This window comes from Hydractinia symbiolongicarpus, chromosome 5 (assembly GCF_029227915.1).
Source record: "Hydractinia symbiolongicarpus strain clone_291-10 chromosome 5, HSymV2.1, whole genome shotgun sequence".
NCBI lineage: Eukaryota > Metazoa > Cnidaria > Hydrozoa > Anthoathecata > Hydractiniidae > Hydractinia > Hydractinia symbiolongicarpus.
This window is the reverse complement of record NC_079879.1, coordinates 33,214,821-33,240,496: the sequence shown is the minus strand read 5'-3', so window position 1 is coordinate 33,240,496 and position 25,676 is coordinate 33,214,821. Positions and strand designations below refer to the sequence as shown.

At 33.0% G+C, this 25,676-nt stretch overlaps 1 protein-coding gene across 1 annotated transcript; it reads left to right on the top strand.

Annotated features, from left to right (window-relative positions):
• The first annotated feature begins 9,219 nt into the window (after nt 1–9,219).
• Nucleotides 9,220–21,540, top strand: LOC130646137 (NADP-dependent malic enzyme-like). The gene is made up of 12 exons (XM_057452278.1): nt 9,220–9,782; nt 15,458–15,741; nt 15,820–15,895; nt 16,536–16,697; nt 17,076–17,179; nt 17,295–17,404; nt 17,500–17,597; nt 17,990–18,103; nt 18,292–18,403; nt 19,041–19,183; nt 19,913–20,086; nt 20,338–21,540. The coding sequence occupies exons 1-12, from the start codon at nt 9,567–9,569 to the stop codon at nt 20,587–20,589; spliced, it is 1,845 nt and encodes a 614-aa protein (XP_057308261.1). The 5' UTR covers nt 9,220–9,566; the 3' UTR covers nt 20,590–21,540.
• The last annotated feature ends 4,136 nt before the right edge of the window (nt 21,541–25,676 follow it).

Below are 25,676 nucleotides of genomic sequence, written 5' to 3'. Positions count from 1 at the left end.
TTTCTACTATAATCAACACGATGTTTACGCTTCTTTCTTTCTTCATAGGTGCAGACTAAAAGTATTCAGCTATAGCGACGAAACGTAACATAAATTCTGCACAAAACAAAACAAAAAAATACCATGACTATATAGTTTACTGCAGTCCACATTTTTGCAATGACGTGTTAAAAATTTATTGAAAATATTGAAAATGCCATCATGAAGGGGCAACCAAGAAATCCCAAAGACTACACTGGATGTCTATATAAATTTAACTCCAACTCTGTCTTTAATGATAAAAATTAGAAATAAAGTATCTTCTTGAATATCAAGCACTCACAAGTGTCATCATGGGAAGCATATAGACAACATATCAACTTAAAATATTTTCTCTTTCTTAAAAATTCCATGCACGAAATATTTTAACGTCAAAGAATTAAACCGTCTTCCTTCCTAACGTCGGATTTACTTTTAGGGCACACTTTAATTCGCTAGTCATCTATAAAATATGGAGAGATCTAAGGATTCATTTACGCCAGGTGCTGAATAACTTTTTTTAACGCGCACGTTTTTGTCAAACATAGACACTTTGAGATAAGGGAAAACAAAATATTATGTTTACTTGTGAGAAATCTTTAATTAATGTCAACAATTGAAAATTTCATAGCCGTATATTTCATGGTATAAGCATTATGTTGTCCAAATTTTCTCCCAAAGTTGTACAATAGAATTGTTGATATCATAAACAACAACAGCGTACTTAAAATTCTAAATACCTTTTAGATCAGTACATACACTTGAAAAAGCATAAATAATGTTTTTCTCCATAACCTTTGCTATGGTTGCTGTATTTTCTCTGGTAGCTGTTCCTTTAGAATATCAGCTGACACATATTAAGACAACCAACATTATCAACAGTATGGAAACAACATCATTCACCAAATGCATTTTACATTGTAACCGATTGAAGAGTTATGCATCTCTACAAGACAATACTTGTTCCTGCTATCTTGCGCAAAGTGATAATGAGGTATCGATGTCTGTTGACACGGTTCCTGTGTATAGTAAAGGTAAGTGAGAAGGCTAAAATCAAATTAAATTCAACTTGCTTAGACTTTGTTTTTGAGTTTTATATAAGAAACCACTTGACAAGAAACTGACTAGTCTAGTATTTCTACTAATCAATTAGACGGATATTAAGTAGGTTATCCTGCAAAAACCGCAACGGAATAGACATCATTTTAAATGATAAATAGAGTGCGAAAAATGACATTTTTCATCATTTTGTGTATATGTGTTGATAAAAGTCTCATTTTTGTGCCAAACTTATTTTTGGTTAAATATAGCTCTTAAGAAGCTTGTTAGAAACTCCTAGTAAAATACCTTAGATTGTATCAACTTTTGTGAGTTGCCTGTTTCAAGAGCTGGTGCCTAAATTAAGTAAAAATACCGAAAAGTAGCCTAAGAGAGAAACAAAAACACATGTCTATGTTTATTCCTGAATTATAAGAACCAGGAAATTTGGCTCAGCCTGAGGTGTTTTTATTTTTCTCACATGTGCAGCGTAAATGTCTTTCTATTCATTGTTTGTTTTAATCGTATTCAATAGATGATTTGGCCAATAATGATTTTTTAGGAAAAAATGGAAATGATAATAAAGTCTTAGCCTTAAAATTGTTTTTTTTTTTCGTTCTTAATTTTTAGTCATTTCTGTTCTTATGAAATTGTTCTAATGAAAAAAACAAATGCATAGGATATACATACATTAAGTACTGAAATTTAAATCAATCCACTGAGCTTACCACCTGTTAGGTAAAAAATTGTAGAATTAATAAATTAATCTAAAATTATGACGTCGGCTAAAGCAGTGAGTCTTTTGTTTAGACTAATACAACCCCGGACAATATATTTGCAAAATGGCGTTCTGCTTATTTCTTGAAATTGTCAAACAAAAGTTTTATCTCCCCATGGGCGCAGACCGAGTAACAAACGTCCAAAATACACTAGTTGTACTTTCAACAGCAGGTGCGAAAAATCGAAAATATTAGTATTCTTTGATGTTTTAGATATAACCAAAAAAAGTTCGCTGTAAAATTACGAAGTGAACCATAGTAAGCTCGGAGTGCGTATTACTTACATAGAAATGGCTTTTCTATTGTTTGTGGTTAAAAATCGATTTCCAGGATTGTAGAAACGGTAAAGTTTTGATATGCAATAAAAGCCATTATTACTTTCATTTAGTAAATCCTTGCGGTGGAAGCAAAAAAAGTTTTGTTGTTGCTTGTGGGAACAAAGAGGGATCAAGAAAGTCTTATTTTCTGGAGTATGATGGGGCACAAGTAAAAAATGATGTTTCACCTGGTGGGAAGAGTTTATCGTCACTCTTTTGTCAAAAATATATTTCCTGTCCAGGTGAGTAGAAAATATTATGTGTGTTGTTGCTTTGATGTATACGCATTTTAACCGTCTGGGAAATAATGAGAAAAATAACCACACTGATCAAATTTCCGCTGACGTCATCATATAGACTACAGTCAAATATGGAAGTACTTTCGGATTATCAGTTGATCTTATTTACAAAATTACCTTTGGAGCATCATAAATAATTTTTAATTTAGCAACATATAAGACGCACATATATGACAGAAATTCAAGTTTGGTAAATATTTTCATCCTACTAGCGGCTAAAAAAATTAGTCCCAGGACCAATAACTTAGCCTAAAAACAATGCAGTTTTATAAAACCTCAACTTTAGTCTATTGTATTTATTTTAGATTTTATGTTGACATTTGAAGATGACGAGATGAACTTTACAGACAAGGGTATTTTTTATAATAGTGTGCCCAATTCAAGATGGATTTTGCATTCAGGTGCCACATTCTCCAAGTACACTGGTCCTAACAATGATCATACTTTAAGTAGGTGATATCTGAAATACTTTATGACATAAACTTAACAAACGTAAACCATTTGGCCACAAAATTTTGCAATTATCTTATATTTTTTGCGAATAGGTTTTTTCAAGCTACGTAGCGTTATAATAGTCTAATAGAAATAATTTTTTTTGCGATTCAGAAAAAAAATGTTTTTGGCGGCCATTAAATTTTGCGAAAAGGACGAAAAAATGTGACATTCGCAAAAAAACATTTCTGCTCTCTATGGGTATATAGCATATTTTAACTTACTCAATCTTTATGACAGCTTCTTGCAGACTCCTGTTGATTATGTAAATGTTTCTGTTTTGTAATTACACACTTAATAATTACGATTTCCAAACACAAAATGATAGAACTCTACCTTTCTATGACCTAACCATTCAGGAAAAGTTGCTTTTCATACAGATAGCTAAAGGCCAATATCCACACACGCAAATTGTTTCAAGGACCGGACTGGATAACGTTAAAAATCTGTTCCATTCCATTCCGTTCTGTTCTAGTACGTTGAAGAGCGAAAATTTATTTCTACGTTGCTACGACAATAATAACAACATAATATAAGCCACGCGCTATCTGCTGCCGGTGGTTTGTTGATGTCACTTTGTTTTTGTTTTTGTAGCTATTGGTCAAAAATGCTAGTCACTCCACGAAATTAGAAAAAAGTTAAAAACATTTCAACTTTCTTCTGGCTTCTCGGACCTAACAATTTTCAGTTTTAATTGCGTTATGAGCTAACAATGAGTATGGTACACTGAGCGGTTTCCGTGTGTGGATATTGGCCTTAACGATGTGAGAGCGGACCAGATAGCTTGTCATAACAGAAAATATGTATTTGTTGTAAAAATAGTTTTTTCAACTATTGATCAACCTGACAGCGATAACTCTATATGAAACAGATAATTTCGACGAGTTTGTCCAAAAATTCATATGCGATTTAATACAACATCACCATTAACAACTGTTTTCACAGTCGTGTCAATGAAATTCTACACAAAGTAAATGTATATATTTAGATTCACGTTATGGGTGGTACATATACTATGAAGCAAGCGTCAGTCACACTTTTCCATCTGGCTTGGTTACCTACACCATAGAAGATGATTGGATAACGATACGAGACCAGGCTCCGTTCCAGGGCAGTAAATGTTTGACATTTTGGTTACATATGTATCAGACGTTTAATTCTTCAAAACTTCTTGTTGGTTCATTGACAGTCATCCAATTGAATAAAGTGCCAAAGAGAAATCTTACGCTCGTTCACATTGATGGTAATTTGGAATACAACACTTGGATGCAACAGAAAATGGATTTGCACCCAACAAATAATCCCTATGACGTAAGTCCAGTCAAAATCATCACAAAGTAGTATCTTCCATTCCCAAATATTTAACTTTTGTCGTACCTATTTTGTTAGTAATATTTCGATGTGCAGCAATGAAAGATGCAATCGTGGTCACAGTAAGCATCTGCTGATTCGAATGTCTTTGCCGATAAAATAATTAATTTTAGTCAAAATCTTTACTTTTTTGAGAGAGTTTTCAAAAAAAAGAAAAAATTACTCTAAGGAGTTTAACTTGACTTTCATAACAGAAGACATGTATTAACTGTATATCTTGATTTTTAGATTCAGTTCTATGCTACACGAAAGGAATACATGGGCGACAAAGCTATTGACGATATTATGATATTCCCAACTTCATGCGAAGATATTGATGTAAGCTGTTTTATTTTGCATTCACTTGCCAGCAGTGTTGTTTATTTAAAAAATCTTCTACTTTTATTCTAGATTTAAGTTGGTATAAAGCATTGTGATTGTTAGTCTTGTGCTGAAAATAATCTTTTGCAATTTCTTTTTACGATTATTCGCCTTTTCCTTTGGTCTTTAAGTTCAACATCTTTTCGCAACAAATTTTTTTTCTGAATAAGTATAAGCACAGTTTAACTAAAAGAAAAACGATATTTTTGTGAAGTGCTGAAAATGATCAAGGAGGTAAGTTTAAATCTCCTTAAAAGTATGTATCAACAATTATTTTGCTTTAGCTGGAGAATACATCACTTCGAATTCCATATGGTAAAAAGTTTATAGAAGACGATTGAAACGAAAGAAAGAAAAAAAGAAAAAAGATTACAGATGAAACTGTATCTCTTGGGAGAATACTGTATTTAATTTTTACTCTTGTTTTTTGAATAAATTAATGAAATGTATGAAAGAATAATTCTAATTTTTCTCCACGAAAAGCTTGACTTCCAGGGACATAAAAAGAGTCGGGTAGTTGTTGTGCGACTTTATTGGAAACACTTGTTGTGCAATAACATGGCACAAGAGACGTTGGAGAACAAATGCTGTATAGATGGAATTTTCTATCTCTAAAACAGTTGCACAACAGACTGCATTGGACATTTTTAACCCAAGCAAACTGCTAACATAATCCACAACTCAATATTATAACTATTAATTAGAAAACTTTACGTGATCGCGCCTATTCTGAACAAAAGAAAAAAGATGTGTCGAGTTACGCTCACTACGAAACAACTATTGGATAATAGACGCAATTAACTTACGTCATATTTTGTCAATTGCTGATCTCCCAACTCAGTGTGTGGTGCATGAATTAAACGCTCTTGCTTGTGGATTTCTACCTCGTTTCCAGCGCCATGTCCTGGTGTAGAAAAAGATACAAGATGCCCTGGGGATGAGGTTGTGTAACTGCAACTTAAAATCGGATAGAAAACTTGTCGTTACTGTTCGAAGCGATCCAACAATTAAAAAATAAAAGTAGAATATTAAAAGTCTTCTTGAGATAGTCTTTAACTCAACTGCAGATTTGAGAGATCAAACCAACTGAGTTTTCTTGTTGTAATTATCAATTAGAAACCAACTTGGAAAATTACTTTCTCTACACACCTCCAACTCTGAGATACTGCCTAATATTTAGAAACTATAAACAATATTATCATTTCGTTTCATTATCATAAACATCAATAAATTGTTTTTAAAAATACTAAAGTTATTATAGATCTATTAAAATTAACGGCCATGCGTAGGATGGATTTTTCCTCCAAAATTTTAGTACGTTTTCTACCTTGAGAAAACACAAAATGAAGAAATTATATTCAAGGTAACACATCAAGATGTTGTTGAACTTCGTGATGCGATGTGAAAAGTGTTAACAACAGACCAACCGATTATAACTACTAGTTTTCAATGATATCAGATGTCGTCACCCTTCCATGAAATAAAACCCTGTCGTCACCCTTCCATGAAATAAAACCCTGTTTAAATCTTTGAAAATAATCTATAGGTTATAAATATCCTACCTCAACCTCGTCCCCAGGCTTTTTTGTCTCTCATCGGTGCTGCGCTTATTGTTCACGCCCGACATACAAAGAGAGACAACAGATATTGGGATTGGGATTGTACCTACCTAGCTAGATTTTCTATATTCGGTGTTAATACACTTGAAGATTTACAGTTGACTAACCTTAAAACTGTAATCTCAATTACATAATCTCCATATTCAGTTGTAATCCTAACCCTAGCTAGCTACTTTCACTGGTGAGCCGTAATAAAATGGCAGTAGCTAGGTTCGAGGTTTATGTAAAAGAGCTTTGGGGTCGAGAATGAGTAGCTAGTAGATACCGCAAAAGATGAACTGCTATTTGCGTTTATTTACACGTGTGTTGCATTTTTATGCTATTCTTTAAAAAATATGTGCAAGAGTCTATTGATAGGATCAGTGTTACGAAGCACGAAAATTCACTTTTATTAACCGCGTTATTTTTGTACTTTTAACTATGCAAATTAGTAAAAAGAAGTTATAAAAGAATCAACAGGGACGGTGGTCAGAATCTGCCTACCCTGAAGAGTCTAAATAGGGTTAACCCTATACTTCTACTGTGGGAAGGGGGAAGGGGTGACTTCCATTAAAAAGTCACTTTTCTTATTATAACTCTTAAAATACTGCTGTGATGGGTTCAAAACTTGCCCTCATTACAGCTTTTTATTAAAAAATGGAAGATATTATATTTTGAAAGTTACAACAGTGTTGCAAGCGGGATGGAAAAAACCCTGTCTAGTACATTTTGTTTGTACACCATTATTACACACCTTCCGCATTCCGTGGGAGCTATTTAGCAAACTAAATCTCGTCGAATTATAATGGAGTCAGTATGAAACAAGCAACCTCGTTCCCAGGGTCCCCTGAGCCGTCATTACGAGCAGCTAAAAATTTCTCCGCAATCATTTATTCAAAAGATAAAATGCCCTGGAAACAAGATTGAGAAACAAGTGTTCTCTCAGGGCGGTAAAATCACATGTTCTTAGGATTGATGACGTCATGACAAATTTTCTTCCCTATCAAATGTTCAAAGTTATTATAAAGCACTCTAAACTTTAAATGAAATTAAATTACCCCATGGTACTTTTGGCACCAGAAATCCCAATATAAAGAGATGCTTGAAGGCGCTAGGAACGAGGTTACAAATTTTACACCACAATGTGTGTCATTAAAATAGTCTTCTAAAAAATGCTAGCCTAAAAAGCACAAAGCCTCAAAAGCCACCCTTGTCCCTAGGATTTTGCTTTTTTGATATAAGAGAAGACGTCGAAAATTACCTTGGTATCGTTGAGTGATTTTTGGCCAATATATGGCCAGATTTTGCAAACGCGTTATACGTATTGTTAATTTATAGGACCAACAATGGGAGAACTTGTTTTACAAACGTTTTAAGATAGTTTACAAAAGTTTCTAGATAGTTTACAAAAGTTTCCAATTTTTTACCTACACCCATTCTGTTATGTAAAAAAGCAGGACCATTCGCTCACGAAGCGAAATTGTGGAGCACGTTTGCTACACGCGAGAGGTATACCAAGAGAATTATTGAGATTCTCAAAATTTCGATATCAAAAAAATCATTTAAAATCAGCGTAAAGAAATAGGACTGATATTTTTGCACATAAAGCTAGGGTATTTTTTTTCTAATAAAACAAATAAGTTTGAACCGAGGGGTTAAAGTATAAGTCTAGTAAAAAATGCAATAAGTACGGCTCGTACCCCCCCCCCCCCCCCACCCCTGGATTTTGCCCCCCCCCCCGTCTTTTGGTCCAGATTATACGTCCGCCGAACTTGAACACACAAAGACGAATATGCCGTGAACAAGAAACGGTAGTCGGCATTTTAGACACGTATATTTTACAGACCTAAAATATGCCTTATTTCTTTGTATTATAGCTAATTATTGTATAATTAACTAATTACTTTTGCAATTTTGCTTCTAATAATAATAATACTATTATAGTTGTATTTTAATGAATTTAATGTATTTTAATGAAGAATAATAGTATTAAAACGGTTTTCTTCTTTTGAAAAAATTTATTGCTAGTCCTGTTTCTATTTTGTCAGATTTGGAAACTGTTGGTATGGTTGGAACTTTGCATATAAAATTAGTAAAGTTGCCGGATTGTTTAGTTTTTTCTTTTATACTTTTTCGAGTTAGCCTTAATTATTTATGAGATGAAAAACAGCGCTTTCAATTCCATTGACTTGGCCATCCCTTAAAGGCACTGGAAGCTTCACTATATGAAAATGTTCTTTTTTTCTTTTAGATTGTGTACAATGGGAGTGAGTGATGTAATTTTTTGATTTGTTTGTTTTTGTTTTAATTGTTTCCCGTGAGTTTTCGAAATTCGTTCCAGCAGATTCTGTGGCTTCTAGTGCCGGTATTTTTACGTGAAAAAAATACTGCTTTGTTGTAAGGTCATTTACGAAATCGTTAACGTTAGGACCAACTTCTACGGGTTGTACAACTCGATGTATTTCATATCATTCGGATTACTGCTAAAAGTGTATTTTTGTATTGCGCTCTTTACTTTTATCATTCTGTGGGAAAAGGCGGTACAAAATTTTAACACGCGTTATTTGTTTTTGTTAGTTTCGCGTAATCTAATTTTCTCGCACATTTTGAAAAGAGTATCCCACGCACATCAAATACTCGCGCAGTCTATTCGCAAAAAAAAACTGTTTTAGCGCAACGAATTGTTCTGCAGAGCGTTCATTTTCCTACCTCATCCCCAGGGTTCTTCTACGCTATGATATTCAATTTTGATGTATTTCGGAAGATGTTAGCGCCAAAGAAACAAGAAGGGCTAGGGACAAAGTATTGGATAATTTAATTTTGCTTGCAACTTGCGAAATGCTTCGCAACCTGTTTTTTTAATTTCTAGTTTTTCCTAATTTATACCGTTTGTATAGGCCTTGTATAGGCCTTACGAGCTTCTTATAGTTTTCATCGGCGGAACAATTCCCGTAACTTTATTCATGCTGGGTCGCTTTGGAGGATGATGTTGCAAAATATTTGAAGACCCTAAAAGATTTTCCATAGTTTTTGAACGAATTTTTGCAGTGTTCCACTCTCAGGCAAAAACTCTGGGGATATTCGCCACACCGTGGAGGAGACTTTGTTTTCAATGGACAGCAGAATAAGTGCATAAGGGTAACCTCAGCTACTAATATTTTTTGGTTTGTTAACATTTTGGCAGAAATAGGGAAATCAGCAAGAAGTGACGGAATCTGGGGTTATTGTGGATTTGTTGCCAATAATCTCCTAACCAAATGCCGTGTGCTGAATAGCTGAGTATATAATTAAACGATGAACTCGTTTGCCTTACCATCAGTTTTGCAAAAGAGTCGATGGTTTATCCCTCAAAAATCGATTTTAAGGAGAACTGTTGCAACATGCAAAGTTTTTCTTCAAAGGACTAGTATAATACTTGATGGCTATAATAGGAATGAAGATGTTACTCATGTAAACAAGATTCCCACCATTAAAGGCTTTGACATTTTACGTAATCCAAAACTGAACAAGGTGAGTGTGTATTACAGTACTAGAAAAGGTTGTTTAACATCGCGTTTCACGTATCGCGACGGTATTCTCGATCCGCGATAGACGTTTTTTTTCTTTCAAATTGTATCAAGATGGTATATTAAGAAAGTGACATTACAAAATATCTGATGTGGTATACGTTAGAGTAATGTACACTGAAAATGGTGTTAGTTACTCAGTCTGTATATGTTGTAACGCTCCTATTTTGAACAGGAGACTCCTGCTTTTAAATGTTCCTACCATCCTGTTTTAAACAGGAGACTCTTCTGTTTTTAAACAAACTAGTCCTTAGCCCGTGGCAAAATCCATGGGTGCGCCCGTCCTTTTTACACCGCACTGGATGTGTCTCGCTACTTGCGCAGCTAAGCTACCATTTTGCTTGACAGACGTACAGTACAGTCTGAATGTAATCTACCGCGGACGCGAAACTCGCATGAATAGTTACACAGAACAATAACATTGAAAATAATTGCCTCGCTGATAAGCAATGACCCCGCCACGCGATCGATTATTTAATCACAATAGGTTGCAAGATCATTTTTAGCGATCCATTGTACGCAAACTCTTTTGAAATTTTTAATTGCAGTAATTAAATATAAAAGTTTAGCTAGATCGTATTTCAAAAGTTTAAAAACGAAAATCGGCAATAGAAATGTTTTTTTAAATCACATTTTAAAAGTTTAAAACCGAGAAGCGGCGATAGGAATGTTTTTTAAGATCATATTTTTAAGATCACATTTTAAAATTTTAAAGTACTGGAAAAAGGTTGTTTAACATATCGAGCACGCAATGTGAGTGGACTCACTCGATACGCAATGTACCATGTTTATAATAGTAAGAAACAATTAAAATAAGTTGTCGCGATCTATCGAGAATCTAGTATCGTGACAAAGTCCGTCTCGATGTGTCGCAATGATAGGTGTTGTGAGAATAAAGAGAAAGTTTTTTTTGTTTCAAACACCACTGCTTTATCTTTTATTTTATTTTAAATATATATGTGTTTTTTATAAGAAATTTTTCAACTTTCGTATTTATTGAAGTAAACCTAGCGCATTGCTTCTTCAACGTATTTTTTTTCTTTTACTGAGAAAATCAGACAAAAATAATACTCAACTCGATCCCGAACACATTCTTCTTTCTTTCCACGTGCAATACAAATAATATTCAGGGGCGCATGCTTCCGATATACTAAAGTGATCAGGGTGTTTAAATTTCTGGTTGAGTTTACTTTAGGTCTCGTGTAAACAGACTTTTACTTTTCTAAACTTTACTAAATTCCAAGCACTGAACAGCCATAAACTTTGCTTTAATATTTCTAAGCACGTGTGTTTTTTAAAACAGACACTTTCGATGAGCTATGCTAATAAAGTCAAAAGCATACAGCAAGCATACTAGCTTTATATTTTAAACTTGTTTATTTTTTCGTTTCAATCCCATGGCATGACTGTACTTACGTGAGTAAAAAATTGAATTCAAAAGATCATTGTCGTGTTTTTCAGTCTTTAAATTGCAACTTTAGACATATGTTTTTTTATAAAGTAGAGGGTTTTGCTAGGGAATGGAACTTGAGGATGAGTTTGGTAGTGCTTTCAAATAGCTAGGATAAGATATACGTGAGATAACAACCGTTTATATTTTTTCCAAAAAAAGATAAAAAATATATACAATGTTTTAAATTGAAAAGAATAAAAATTTCGGTATGATAATCGGGAAATAAAATACTTTGATCAGCCCGCTCTTTTATTTATTTATTTCATAAAAGCGAGCCTAACCATCATTATAAGACAGTTAAAGCAAAAACATCTCAAGCAGGAAATATGGCTCCACCACTGCCTTTTTATACAAAACAGAGAATAACCGCTTTATATAAATTTATAAAAACACGCTGATATTGTGAGAGTTCTCGCTGCTGAGAATATAGCTGTGTCGAGACAGACAGTTTCGAAAATCATTTATAGAGTTAATACATAAATAAAGCAGCACGAAGAAAAGAACTTTTTTTATAGTTTTTTTTTAATTATTTCTTATGTAAATATGTTTTATCTAAAAAAATGTTTTCCACAATTCCGATTGCAAACTGTCTTTGTCACCCTTTAACATATAAAAAGTCCTGGTACATTTGAGGTTGCCTAGTGAATAACTTAGTACCGGTGAATATTGGTTATTTCAAACTATCTGTCGCGAACCGTTCGGGGGGTATGAAAAGAAAAAACCCCCACTTATTAGTTGTCAAATAAGCCATATCTGACATGTGATTGCAGTCAAAAATTGTGTGACATTTTTTAAATTTGCAAAAACAACAAAAGTTGAACTTTTTGCTATAAAATCTCCTATTTTGTGGCTTACATTTCAAAATTCTAGAAATTAATTGGAATCATTAGCATAAACAATGTCAGTAACTTTTGCAGTTTGGAACAAAATTGTGGTTAGCAGAAGCATTTTAGACACATTCTAAAACTGTCAGCCACATCAGTTTAATATGAATCAAAATACATTTTAGAACTGCTCTTTGCCTAAGGGTTTAAACTTTGCAAAAAGTGTTTAATGTTCCAGAAATTTTTGATTATAAGTCCTGAGAAGTGGCTGACATTTTTGTTAAATTTTTTGTGAGCAAGGATGTCTCTTATGTCCTGTAAGCCACAATTTTTGACTGGAAACAATATATAAACTAGAAATAACATTACCCTAAAATCTAACAAGATTTAATGAAATTTGTACACAGTATGTACTGAAATGTGGCTTACACAGTACGGAAATATCTTCTCTCTTATTTTTAGGCTAAATTCACCAGTAAAAGCGTCAATTTAATCAGATATAGTTTGATAATAAGTCCTTTGTATTTTGATATGTTAAAATTTCTTAAATGTGGCTTACTCAAGGCACATAATAACTTGAGGACTAATGTTGTCACAATTCACTAATTAATTGACATAAGATTAAAGAACATCAGTGAAGAGTGTAAAACCCCTGATAAATGTTAAAATTAACTCAGCTGAAGGAATTATAATTAAATGCTAGGAACTCATAAACTCATAGAAAATCAATCCTAATAATTAACAACGAATAAGATAAAAACATTGTGGCTTCACGATAAAATACCAATATTAGGACCAACAATGAGTATGTTTATTATTTTTTATTGACAATATATTTCGGATAAACATTATCCATCATCAGGTCTAAAAGCAAATAAATAATGTTAAAAACAGTTAAAAACAAGTATAAAATTATTCAACATATCATACATAAACTACACCTCACACTACAACAAATCAAATTTACAAGAAAATCTAAAAACAAAACGAGTTTAGAAGAGAGTAAGGTAATTAAATTTTTATTACCAATGCTCTGCTTCTATATTCGTCTTTTGTATTTAAAACCGGTTTGATGTAATTGATCATTAACGCCTCAAGAGTCATTAAATGATAAACGTTCCGTGTTGATGAACATAAAATTGATACATTTTCCATTGTTAAAAGATTATTGCAATCGTCGAAATGCTTTCCCACCGGACCAGTTCTTTTATGTTCCTTAAGTCGTTTGATTAAATGTCGGCTCGTCTGTCCGACATAGCACGAGTTGCATCGTGGACATTTAGACCTGATGATGGATAATGTTTATCCGAAATATATTGTCAATAAAAAATAATAAACATACTCATTGTTGGTCCTAATATTGGTATCTAATAATTAACTGTTATTGTTTTTTGCTGTTGTCAATATCTATGTTCAGGTACTAACTTTACAAATGGCAAAAACGGTTTTTCTCAACAAAATGCAAAATATCCAAAATTATTTTTTACTACAGAATTATGCTGCAGTATATACATAAGAAAAACGGGTGCTTTTGAAACGTTTGTTTGGTTGACAAAACATTGACAGCCACATTTTTTGTAAGAATTTAAATAGTTGTAACAACATTCATAAATAACAACATTCACTCATTCAATAAACAAATCACATTGCCATTCCATAACAATGACATGTAACACCCAGCAGTATTTAATAGCTGAATGTCAGCCACAAAATGGTACCCACTACAAAAAAATTCTGTTATGAAATTTGCAAAGAGTGTTACTTGAAACCACTAAATTAAACGTTTACAATTTCACTGGCAAGAAATTAGATTTCAGTTTTTGCAAGCCACTTTTTGAGTCTAAATAACAATGTCAGCCACAAGTTTGGCCATCATACTATTTATCCATCATCTCTGTCTGTATTTCTGAAAGAAGAAATCGAATTGTATTGGGCTGGATGTGACAATTTTTGACTTAGCAAGCTTTTTGTTGGGGTTAAACTTAGGTCAAGCCTTTTAACTAAAGCTGTGAAGGAATCATGACAATTATTGCCCATTAACTTTATTCAATTCCCAAGCTTTGTTTACTTTTTTTGTCTAGTAAGGAAATATTATTGTGCTGCCTTTCAAGGAGAACTAACGATTGATAACAAGTAGTGCTTAAAATGTTCATTATATAGTGTAAATATGAACTGTGTTAATTTTTTTATATTTGTTAGCTTTGATTCATGGGATATTTATGGTCAAAGTAGTACTGTTTGGTAAATTACTAACTTGTGTGATGTAATTACACAGAGATGTAAAGAAATGGGTCTGTCTCCTGTGATTGTCTCAATGTAATTTTATTCATCATGTTTTGAAACAAATATCTTTCCCGGAGTATAATAATATTTTATTGTCATAAAATATAGTTTTGGACATGAGTTTATTACTTTAAGTATAGTGTGTATTCGAATTTATTATTGAATTTTTCTTGTTAGTTTTTGCATTAAAACATCATGAAAGACAGGTGCTTTAATTTGCTAGTTTTGAATACAACAATTCAAATGGTTTTGCACAATGAAGTGTATTGGAAGTGATTTTGTGAAGCAAAGAAAAACAAAATAGTCCTGCAGTTTTTATTTCATTACTTACTTTTGCATGTTAAATTCTTGGAAATTACTTTCTTACGATAATGTTTCGTACTAGAATTTAGTCTTCTTTACCGCTTGAACCTCATGATTAATTTAAATCACTCTGAGAAGACAAACAAGTGACTGAATTTCTAACCATCATCTTACAAATCCTGTTGAGCTATATGCACACTGTGTGACATCACAATTAAACAAAAGAAAGTAACTTTTCATGATATTTTTGTTATTGTGATTGTTCATACATGCAGCATTTTCTTGTGATGCTTGTGTACATACTTGAAGGTAAAAAGCAGGATCCTGTCAAGGTAAAAAGCTACTTATGAAGTGAATGGATTTTTTAGAAATGCAAGGTCCAAAAACCCTTGGAATTGTTTTTTTTATGTTTATTATATTTTACTCTTTTGGAAAAATGTTCGGATAATTTCGAGCGTATTTTTGAATGGCTTTATTACCTGCAGAAATATGTCCAATTGTTCTTAGCACAAAATCCAAATTTACATCACACAGAAGGTCCTCTATAGCTGTTTTTAATCTGCTTAATTTATAAAGCAATATGGTCCTTATTGTCATCGTTCCATCCGTGTAATGCCCCCAATTTTTTTTTGGTTGACCTATTGTCTGTGTAAATCTTCAAAACTAATAGTGAATACATTTTTTTTATTCTAAATATTTTTATGCATTTTATATACTCTATTGTCAATTTTGATAACAACTTTTGTTTTTGTTTAGAGTACAGCATTTAGTATTGCTGAACGTCAAATTCTTGGCATCCATGGACTTTTGCCTCCTGCCGTTAACAGCCAAAGAGTTCAAATGGACCGGGTTATGAAACAACTTCGGACACTGCAAACTGATCTACAAAGATATATTCAACTTACACAGATTTTAGCTCGAAATGAAAGGCTCTTTTATCAGCTATTAATGGAATATACAGAAGAGCTAATGCCTATTGTTTATACTCCAACTGTGGGATTGGCTTGTCAGCAGTATGGTCTTATATTTAGGGATCCAAGGTATGGAATCAAGTATAAGAATTCGGAGATAATGTTTGTTATGACGCAATATGCCACATTTTATTTGTGTCTCTTTAGAGGATTGTTCATAACAATAAACGATTTAGGACATGTATACGATATTGTATCAAACTGGCCTGAAAGACGTGTTCAGGTACTTTTTATTTTTCTCTATGTTAACCAAACCTAGACAATTGCATAAAGAAAAGTTCTGTCAGTGCTAATAAAACTTCCTTTACTTGTTTTTTTTAATGCTGATGAAACCATAAGATTAACAAGATGGTAGATAGATAACTCATTACAGTGAAAAGTGTGTCTAGAAGTCAAACAATATGTAAAAAATTAAAAGCCTGTTTCCTTCTGATTTTTTTAGCTTATTTTACGACTCAGTATAAATGTCACTGTTACATTAAGTTACATGATATTTTTACCTGTTGGTAGCCTATGGGAAAAAAATCTATGGGAATTCGCTTGTCAAAAAGAACATAATAGCTACTGCAGCTGTCATATTCAACTCATCTGAATTCACCCCTCAAACCAAAGTGAATTTTGTGTGTCTATAGCATGACTTCTTCTCCTGCGCACATGTACAGACAATATACTGGTATAAATATAAGAGAAAAGGAAACGTGCTTTGACTTCAGTTCAATTCTTTTTTGCATCTATTAAATTACAACTCTCATTTTATTTCCAGATCTTCTTTTTAGTGACTGCTTTGCAAATCAAAGTTATCCCTGTAGTTTATTTAACGTTTACCTCTCCTGACGAGTTAACTTTGATCTTTTTTCTGTTAGGCAGTTGTAATGACAGACGGAGAAAGAATTCTTGGACTTGGTGATCTTGGTTGTAATGGCATGGGCATTCCAATTGGGAAGTTAGCACTATACACAGCTTGTGGTGGCATTCATCCATCAGCTTGTTTGCCTATCATGATTGATGTGGGTACAAATAACGAGGTAAACAAGCAAAAAAATTTTGATAAACATATGAAGCATGAAATTCTGTAGAATGGAAATAAACTTCTGTACTAATTTCCACATTGAAGTTACAGTTTCTTGCATTTTGCCACAAGGCAGTTATACATTGTGTGTACTTTGTATCTGAAACAGACAAAAGTAGAATTTTGGTGGATTAATGTATATACAATGCAAATATTTTTAATTGCCATGAGGAATCAGGCTTTTGTGTTATCTGTTTATTTTCAGATCAAAATTTTGTTTTACGTGTCTCATAAGATTATATGCTTCAAGGTGCGATTAAAGTGTATTTGAAAAAATTATTCTGAAACCTGTCAAGACTACAGAATATATTTTTGTTTGGTTTTGTATTTACAGGAGTTACTAAATGATCCAATGTACATTGGACTGCGCCAGAAACGTGACAATTCTGAAAGATATGATGAATTGATCGATGAAGTTATTCAAGCCTTGCGAAAAAGGTAGATTTTTTAACTCAGATAAATACAGATAATCTACAGGCTTCAATTTGCTTACGTTATTATTTTAGTTTGGTGCCCATGTTTTTATCGAACTGTAGCTTTGTTTTGTTATTAGGTTTGGTGCCCATGTTTTAATTCAATACGAAGATTTTGGTAGTCATAATTCATTTCGATTGCTGGAAAGATATCAAAATAAAGTTTGCACTTTTAATGATGATATCCAAGGTAGAAAGATAGGTCGTTTTAGTGTTAAGATCGTATTAAGATCTTATTAGGTATGTGGTTAACAGCAAACGTAATTATTGTTTACGTTTTTATAGGTACTGCTGCAGTTGCTCTTGGCGGTATTCTGGCTAGCTTGAAAGTAAATGGAATGAAGTTAACAGATCATAAGTTTTTATTCCTAGGAGCAGGAGGGGTAAGACATATTTCATTTCGTGTCTTAAAATATCCTAGATTGTTTGTCATGTAAATTGGAGTTCCACCTAAAAACTTAACAGAATGAATGAAAAGGACTTGTAAATCCGATTGTTTGAGTTAAAATTTTCGTTCTGTTTTATCCAAAGTAAAAGTAGCATTTCTATTTTTCTTGCGAAAAAGAACAGAAAAAATATAAAAAAAAAGATTAGCAGAATAGCTAATCAAAGTAAAATATTATTATACTTCCGTTTCGTATAAATAAACTTCCTGCCGAGTAGAATCTTGTAGTAATTATTCTCCTAAAAATGTTTTTAATTTTTTGTAAATGTTGTCCGTTTTTAAAGTTTGTGCCAATACGTAAGTGAAAGATCATAGCGGTTCCCTTTTCAGGCTGCTTGTGGGATTGCACAGTTGTTAGTCAAGGCTTTAATAAAATGTGGTTTAACTGAATCCGAAGCCTGTAAGCACATCTGGATGTTTGATAAAGATGGACTGTTGACCAAGGTAAAGTCTGCTATTCCACTGTCGCTTTTACAGTCGACTTTCTATGACTTGAATAACCATCTATATCTTTTCACTGATTATCTAAGAAAAACAAAATCGAAATCGTAACTCAACATTTTACTCAACTATCTTGGGAGTTCAAGGTGTATAGGCATTTGTGCAATATGCGGAGTTTTCTTTTCTTACAGAACCGACAAGTCGGCGAAATCACTTCTAGCAACCGGATGTTCGCCCACGATGCTGAATATATGGATGATTTTGAGCATGCTGTAAAGCAATTAAAACCTACAGCACTGCTTGGTAAGTTTATATACATTTATTCCGAAGGGACATGCCCGTAGCAACCCCAATTAAAATTAATAAAAATAATCGTTTCTTTTATTACTAAAATCAACAATGAGATGCCATCACACACAGTCGCAACAATCATGGTGACCCCTCGTCCCCACCCCCTGGGGAGACACTACCATTTCCCTGTCGAGCGATTTTGCTCTATATGAGTATTTGTGATTATATTGATGAATTTATTATGATAAGATCTTTGAAGAAATCCAGTGGTTTTACAAACTAATGTAAATTTCTAACAAAAATAAATAGCAGTGGAATCTTCCTACAGAAAAAGATGATGTCCACTGGATCAGTACGACCAGGGAAACCAGAAATTAATTTAGTAAATCTGGTAACGAGCAACGAAAATGGTAACATGAGCATAATAAGCCGGAAATTTTCCTGACATTATGTGTTGCATTATGAAGGTATCTGCTAAAAATTTGCCATTTATGGACCATGACCTGAAAACCTCATCGATTTAATCACAGGTTTCGAAATTATCGAGCAAAGAAATAATAATTTTCAAACAACAATATCTCTATTGTTGTTTTGAAACTATTATTTCTTTGCTCGTTGTTCTTTGAAATATTGATTGTTTGTTTTAAAGGTGTTGCGGGAGTTGGACAAGCCTTTACAAAGGAAATATGTCAACAGATGACTCTCAATTGTTCTGCACCAATTATATTCGCTTTGAGCAACCCAACCACTCATGCAGAATGCACTGCAGAACAAGCTTACACTTGGACTGATGTAAGTGTACTCTTACGCTAGGTAAAGTGCAGAAATGAGACCATTCTCTATGTGCCAGGAAAGGTAAAATATCTACGAACGCACAACAAAAGAAAACTAATGTCTGGGACTAGGTATTAGACTAACGATTTGAATTTCGTGAGTCTGTCAAGTAAAAATGCCTGGTGTTTTTTAAACCGGTTAGCTACTGCACCAGTCTGTTGCATGTAAAGGGACGCGTTCTCTCAACCAAACTAGGCACACGACTGAAACTGGCTTCTTTAAACTTCTTTAAACTGGTTTAAACTGGTTTAAAGTGTTATAACAAGAAATCTTATTCATTTATAATCGTAACTGAAGAATTTTCTTTTGACATCGCACACACATACAACGTTTTGAACTTAAAAATTAAGTTTTCTTTAAAGCGCAATTTTTTAGTATATGTCTTTATTGTATTTCCCCGATCATTTTTTGGCCCACATTAAAAGGTAAAAGCTGTTTTATATCGATGTCGCTTAGAATTTTATGGATATTTAAGCCTATTGTGTCAGGCGGTTTCCACATTCCATCAGCCGAGACCCGATAAAGATGTGTTTTCAAGCTAGCAAAGTTTTCATTTTAGCGATCCATGAAGTAACTCTTTCACTTTAAATTATTTCCTCTAGAATGAAACCACTGACCCCTAATATTCGGGCCGATATATTTCATCTGCAATAAAAACTTTCAAAATTAGTTATTTTCTTTTAACAGGGAAAGTGCATCTTTGCAAGCGGTAGCCCGTTTGCAGATGTTACTTTACCAGACGGTAAACATTTTACACCGGGACAAGGAAACAATGTGTACATATTTCCTGGCTTGGCGCTAGGTGTGATAGCGACAGCAGCTCACAAAATTTCAGAGGAAATGTTTTTGACCGCAGCAGAGGTATGATTTCGTAAAAACAGCTTCTCCCAAAAAATATCTACAGCAGGTTTTAAATGAGTGTGAAGTTAAGAAAAGCCAAAAAAGATTCGATTTACTATTAGGGTGACACAAATAAAGACAAATCTTCTCATCAACTTTTTAAATTGGGATTTTCATTTTTATCTGACGTTTCTATGTTGGAACTCAAGAAATGTGTATCTTGTTTGAGATTGTAAACTTCCAAAACTTCCACAGATTGCTTTTCATTTCAGACGCTAGCAGAGCAAGTTACGGACCAAAATCTTAAACAAGGAAGGGTGTTTCCACCACTGAATAACATCAAAGAGGTATCCTTTGAGATTGCTGTACGTGTGGCACAGTTAGCTTACGAGCAGGGCGTTGCAACTGTAATGCCGGAACCGAAAAGTAAAGCAGACCTAGTGTCATCTCTTATTTACGAACCTGATTACGAGAGCTATATACCTGCAACATTCTCCTACCCAGATAACCACGAAAACCACTAAAACGTCATGTGTGAGGTTCCTCTCATAGAAGGTGATATTCTCTTATATATTCTTTAATGGTACATGATATATTGCACGAATTGTAGGTACAGTAGGTATTAATGCAAAAAATTAAAAAATAATAATTTAGTTATGTTCGAATTATCAAACGTAAATTACCCGGTTTTCTGATACTGGGATTGATTGAATAAGCAAGCAAGCACAGTATTTATTTTTTATATAAAGGGAAACATATAGAGAACTCTCTTATAAGGACAAGTTCTTGAGGTAAAGGAATTCTTGTTCGACAAGGAATTTTGGGTAAATATAAATTGGGGGGTAAGGGAGCATCGTGGCCACCTATTTTTTTTTTTGTTGCACAACTGAACGAGTTGTTCTCGGGTTTTTTTTCTTCAGAAAACGAGTTTGACATAATTTATACTAGCTTTTTTCTTAATTTCCTTTTTACACGTGTCGTCCAATATTGTGATTATTAGAAAATTGACGAAAATTTTCCTGAACCATATTATAGTTGAAAAACAGTTTGCTTTAAATGTATTTATTGATATATTTATTCTCCATATGCTTGTAGAAAGTTTATCAGCAATACATACCTTAGGGAGTTAATTTTCGCGAGAGATTTGCCGTTTTGAAGAGCTTTTTATGAAGACATCAAATAAAAATGGTTTTTTTTGTAGTTAAGTACTGGATAATTTGAAAAGAAAAAATTAGTGTAAACTGAGTTGGAAAGGGGAAAAATTAATTATTTCCGTATGGTATGAACTGATGTGTATCGTTAAAATATTTCAAGGTGACACGAACACAGTTGGTCAACTAAGCAACTAAAATGCTTCAGTCTTAAGTTTGAAATTCTTAGTTTAAAATTAATAAATAGTTAGGAGATCTTAAAATTTATTATGTAATATTTAACTTTTATATTACCAGATTTATCTTGCATAAAATTCTATTAATATATATATATTGAATTGTATTTAAATTATTGGTATTTTAAATAAATTCTTCAAAGTTTTACTCATTGATTTTAAATGTTTGTAACTTTTAAATGCTGGAAATATAATAAGCTTTTTTTGTCCCCTTTTTTTTACAGAATGAATATAATGACCACGGTTCTGGAAATTAGTCGTGATGAATTAAATTTTGCAAATGAAGATATGTAATTCTTTTTTCGAACCTTACGGAAAGATATAACAGATTATTTTTTTCCAGGTTGTAGAATTTTTTATAAAACTTTGCAAAGTCTGTGGAATTCAATTTTTTTTCCTCTGGTCATAATGACATTGCAGTTGTAAAGTTGAATTTTTGTATTGTGATAAGAATTTCTTGAAAATTTAAAACTTATGAAAAAACGTAAATGTATCCGAGACGCCCACATAGAAAAAAGTAATCAAAAATCAACTCAAAGTACTTTACTGATTATTATTTTATACTTCTTTTGATCCGTTCGCAAGACATTCGATTAAATAAACGAAATATTAGGTAGGGAAGAAGCTTCGTGAAAGTCGCCATCTTCTATCCTGGATGTCAATAAATTCTTTCGCGGGAAGAGGGTTTGTGATGCCAACACCGGATAATAATTTCGTTGATTTAGTTGCAGCCCAGGATATTATATTACAAAGCTGTTGTTTTGTTTCTTTATTATTTAAGCTTTTAGTAAAATATCAACAAAAGTGTAGAAAACGTACAGAAATACTCACATAGAGTTTTTGTTGCTTACAGTTTGACTCGGCAAGCGTTTTTGATTTAGAAGGTCAGTAAGGAACCTCCATATCACTAGACTATATGCAGGGTTGATCATCACGACCATCAGACTAAACATACAACGGGAGGACGAAAGTTAAAACACCTATTGGCCTAAGTTGTAGAATAGGCCCGGCTCGGCCTAGCACCTGGAACTCACGCAACGTTGGCTAAGGGTCCCATAAGGATTTATTGATATAAGAATGAAACAAGTACGTAAATAAATATATCGTTAAATCCTTGATACGTAAAGAACTTTACATGCCCTGTAGTTGAGGTTGAAATTCAAGAGAGTCTCTACTCTGTTAATTACAAGCAGCTCATTGCTTCCTCCTTGTTTGGAAGGCCGAATAAATAATGCTTTCTAGCGTTACTTATATTATTCCTGGTGCAAAAAGTTTTAGCACAAGTAGACATTTTATCGTTATTTACAAAATTAAACCTAGTTGTAGTAATTTACCCGTCTTTTTTTCTCTGAAGTTGGTTTCATGGGTTTTGTAGCAACATGTTCAAACCAAGTGGTCTTTTTTGCATTCCGGAAGATGGCGTCAAACTGTGTTTAATTCGAAAAAAACCCCACATAATGGCGGCTTTTGGCGAGGAATCATGTGGTAAAAACAAGAAAAGGTGGCTTTATATTTGCTTTATTATTTTAAATTTTAATTAACAAATGTTAAATTAGTATTTCTCAACACACTACAAGCAAGTTAAGGTAAAAAAAAAATAAAGTTGGAGGTAATCCTTTTGTAGAAGGGGCCTGGACGATTGCGAATTTACTATACTCTCTTAAAAGGACCATTTGCATTCGTGCCTTTTAAGAGAGTATAGTAAAAAACAAACCACTGACAACCAAAGATTTCCAAATAAGGCATTCAGTGTGCACAAAATATTTACAGAGAAACATCCTGGAAGCGAGGCTGATATCATCATTATTTACTTTTCACCTCCTTTGTGATTATTCTGGCGGAAACTTTTGAAATGTCGTCAAGTGAAATAGACAACGGACAACTCTATGAAACCAGTAACAAGAGTTTTGCAGTGTTGTTATCCGCAAAGTTTTAAACGAGTTTTTATTGTTTATTTTGTTTATAAGTAGAAAGAAAAAAAGAAATGCAAAAAATCAGGTTAGTTTTCACTACCAAATTTTTGTTATTATTAAAAATTTCATCGTAAATTTTCTTTCAAGTTAAAACTTTCAACTCTTGGCTCCTTATTCCCTTTTTGATTTTTGATTTTTGACTTGATACTTCATGGTGCAAAAATGTTTTGTCTTGATACCAAGTTGTTTCCTGATTTTTCTCTATTTTTTCGGATTTAAAAAAGTTTAACCGATATCCGAAACAGACAAGAGAATCTGCGAACGAGTTTGTATTGGAAATACGTTTGAACTTTTCCTAACCTTTATTGGTAAAAAGTCAGCTAAATAGATTGGCCAAACAAAATAGGTCGGCCAATAAAGACGGTAGAAGTATTTAGTTCCGAAAAAAAAAAACTAGTCACCTGCATAAAATTTAGTTACTTTTTACTGACTAAATTTTACTAACCAAGCACCTTTTTTGCCGACTAATTTTTGGAAGAACTTTTTTAACTTAAAAAATGGTTAATAAACAAGCAAATATGCACAAGTAATTTACATTTATTAAAATGTAAATCCAAAATACCCAATGTTTTTATCGTTTGTTTTTAAAGTCGGTAAAAATTATTGGTCGATATTTTTATCGACGTATTTTTACTGATAAGGTATAAATATGTTCCTTATAAACAAAACACAAGGTTTACAGAATAGTGTATGTGATTAAGTAGAAGGGTTACCTAACAGGATCTGTGCTAAGGAGAAAAACCACCTTTACACCTAGTAAAACCCTTTTTGGAGAGATATGTTCGCAGTATTTTGCGGATTTTCTAAATATCAACGAAAAATAGCACCGTGGATAAAAGTCAGTAAAGTGGTTAGTCGGTAAAATAATTTGGTCGAAAAAGTATAATAATCACTCAGCCAAGTGACTTACTGATTTCTGAACAGTAAAGAAAGTGCACCTTTCTATAATCTAGTCTTTTTGTACTTTTAAACTTGTTGTCAGGAAAAAATGTGGAAGTCATAAAACATGGCATATCAATCAATTTAGAGTTATTCACATGTTAGGAGATAAGACTGCATAGAAAAGTTAACACCCTTGTTGATATTGAGGCTCCTTTTTTTAATTTATCTTTGTTTTAAACACTGTAATCCACAACTTCACGAAAAACTAAAAAATAATATGGCTAATAAACCCTTTAACCGGACGCTACGAGAAATTAGGACCTGGTGAAATTAAATCTATAACCGAAGTTAATAGAAGTCTTTTAAGTCACAAAAAAATTGGCATTTGGATAAGAAATAAAATACATGTCCATGTAGAAACCATGTCTTGTGACAATATAATAGGACATTTTCACGAAGCGAATTAAACGGCAAATTCCCCGCGAAATGTATCTGAGCATGCGTAGTTTTCTTTGCTTTGATTTTGCTTCGAAAAATTTGCTTTTCCAAAAAGTAGAAGCGGTTCCTACTTTTTTCAGCTTAAAACCTTAAACCAATCAGAACGCTATATTTAGTGTTTATTCTTAAAAAAACTTGTTACTGGAAACTGTCTGGTTTTTAATACCCGAAAGAGTGCTTACATTTAAATTTCCCACATGTTTTTCATTTACATGAAAGTCAAAAAAATATTTCGCAACTAATTTGTCGCCGAATTTGCAAATTTTGCCGGATTTTCCTTTAAGATTTGAGTAGCGTGTTTCGGGAAAAATCTCAGTTTTACTGAAGATTTTTGGACACAATGAAAAAAACATTCTTAAGCGTTGCGTCCACTGGCAAGCGATAGAAGCTATCATCGCTTTGTTCGTTCTATCGCTAAAATTTTAGAACTTGCTAAAAGGACACGGAATTTGTTCCATCGCTTATCTTTTATCGTTTTTTTGGTTTTAATTTTTAGAATATGGGTCTATTTTGGTAAACGATAAAAAAAAAATCATTTCTATCGTTTTTTTTTTAAAATAGACCTATCGCTAAGAGCAAAGGATTTATGTCAAATGCCGACATTTGAAATTCTAATTTCAAAAAAGAATTCGAAATTCAAAAAACACTCGAATGTGTTGTGAGAAAGATTAATTAAATACTTCGTTGTTTTGTTTTGAAAACATTCACACGCTCAGTCGTTGAATGAGCATCATGTGCAGGAAAACAATCAATCTACTTGTAGAGGAGGAAATCTCCAATGACATAAGCGATATTGGAGTTAACAAGTACGGAGCAATCATTATTGGATCCATATTGTCCAACATCCACGAATGTAAAATTGTGTTTCGCA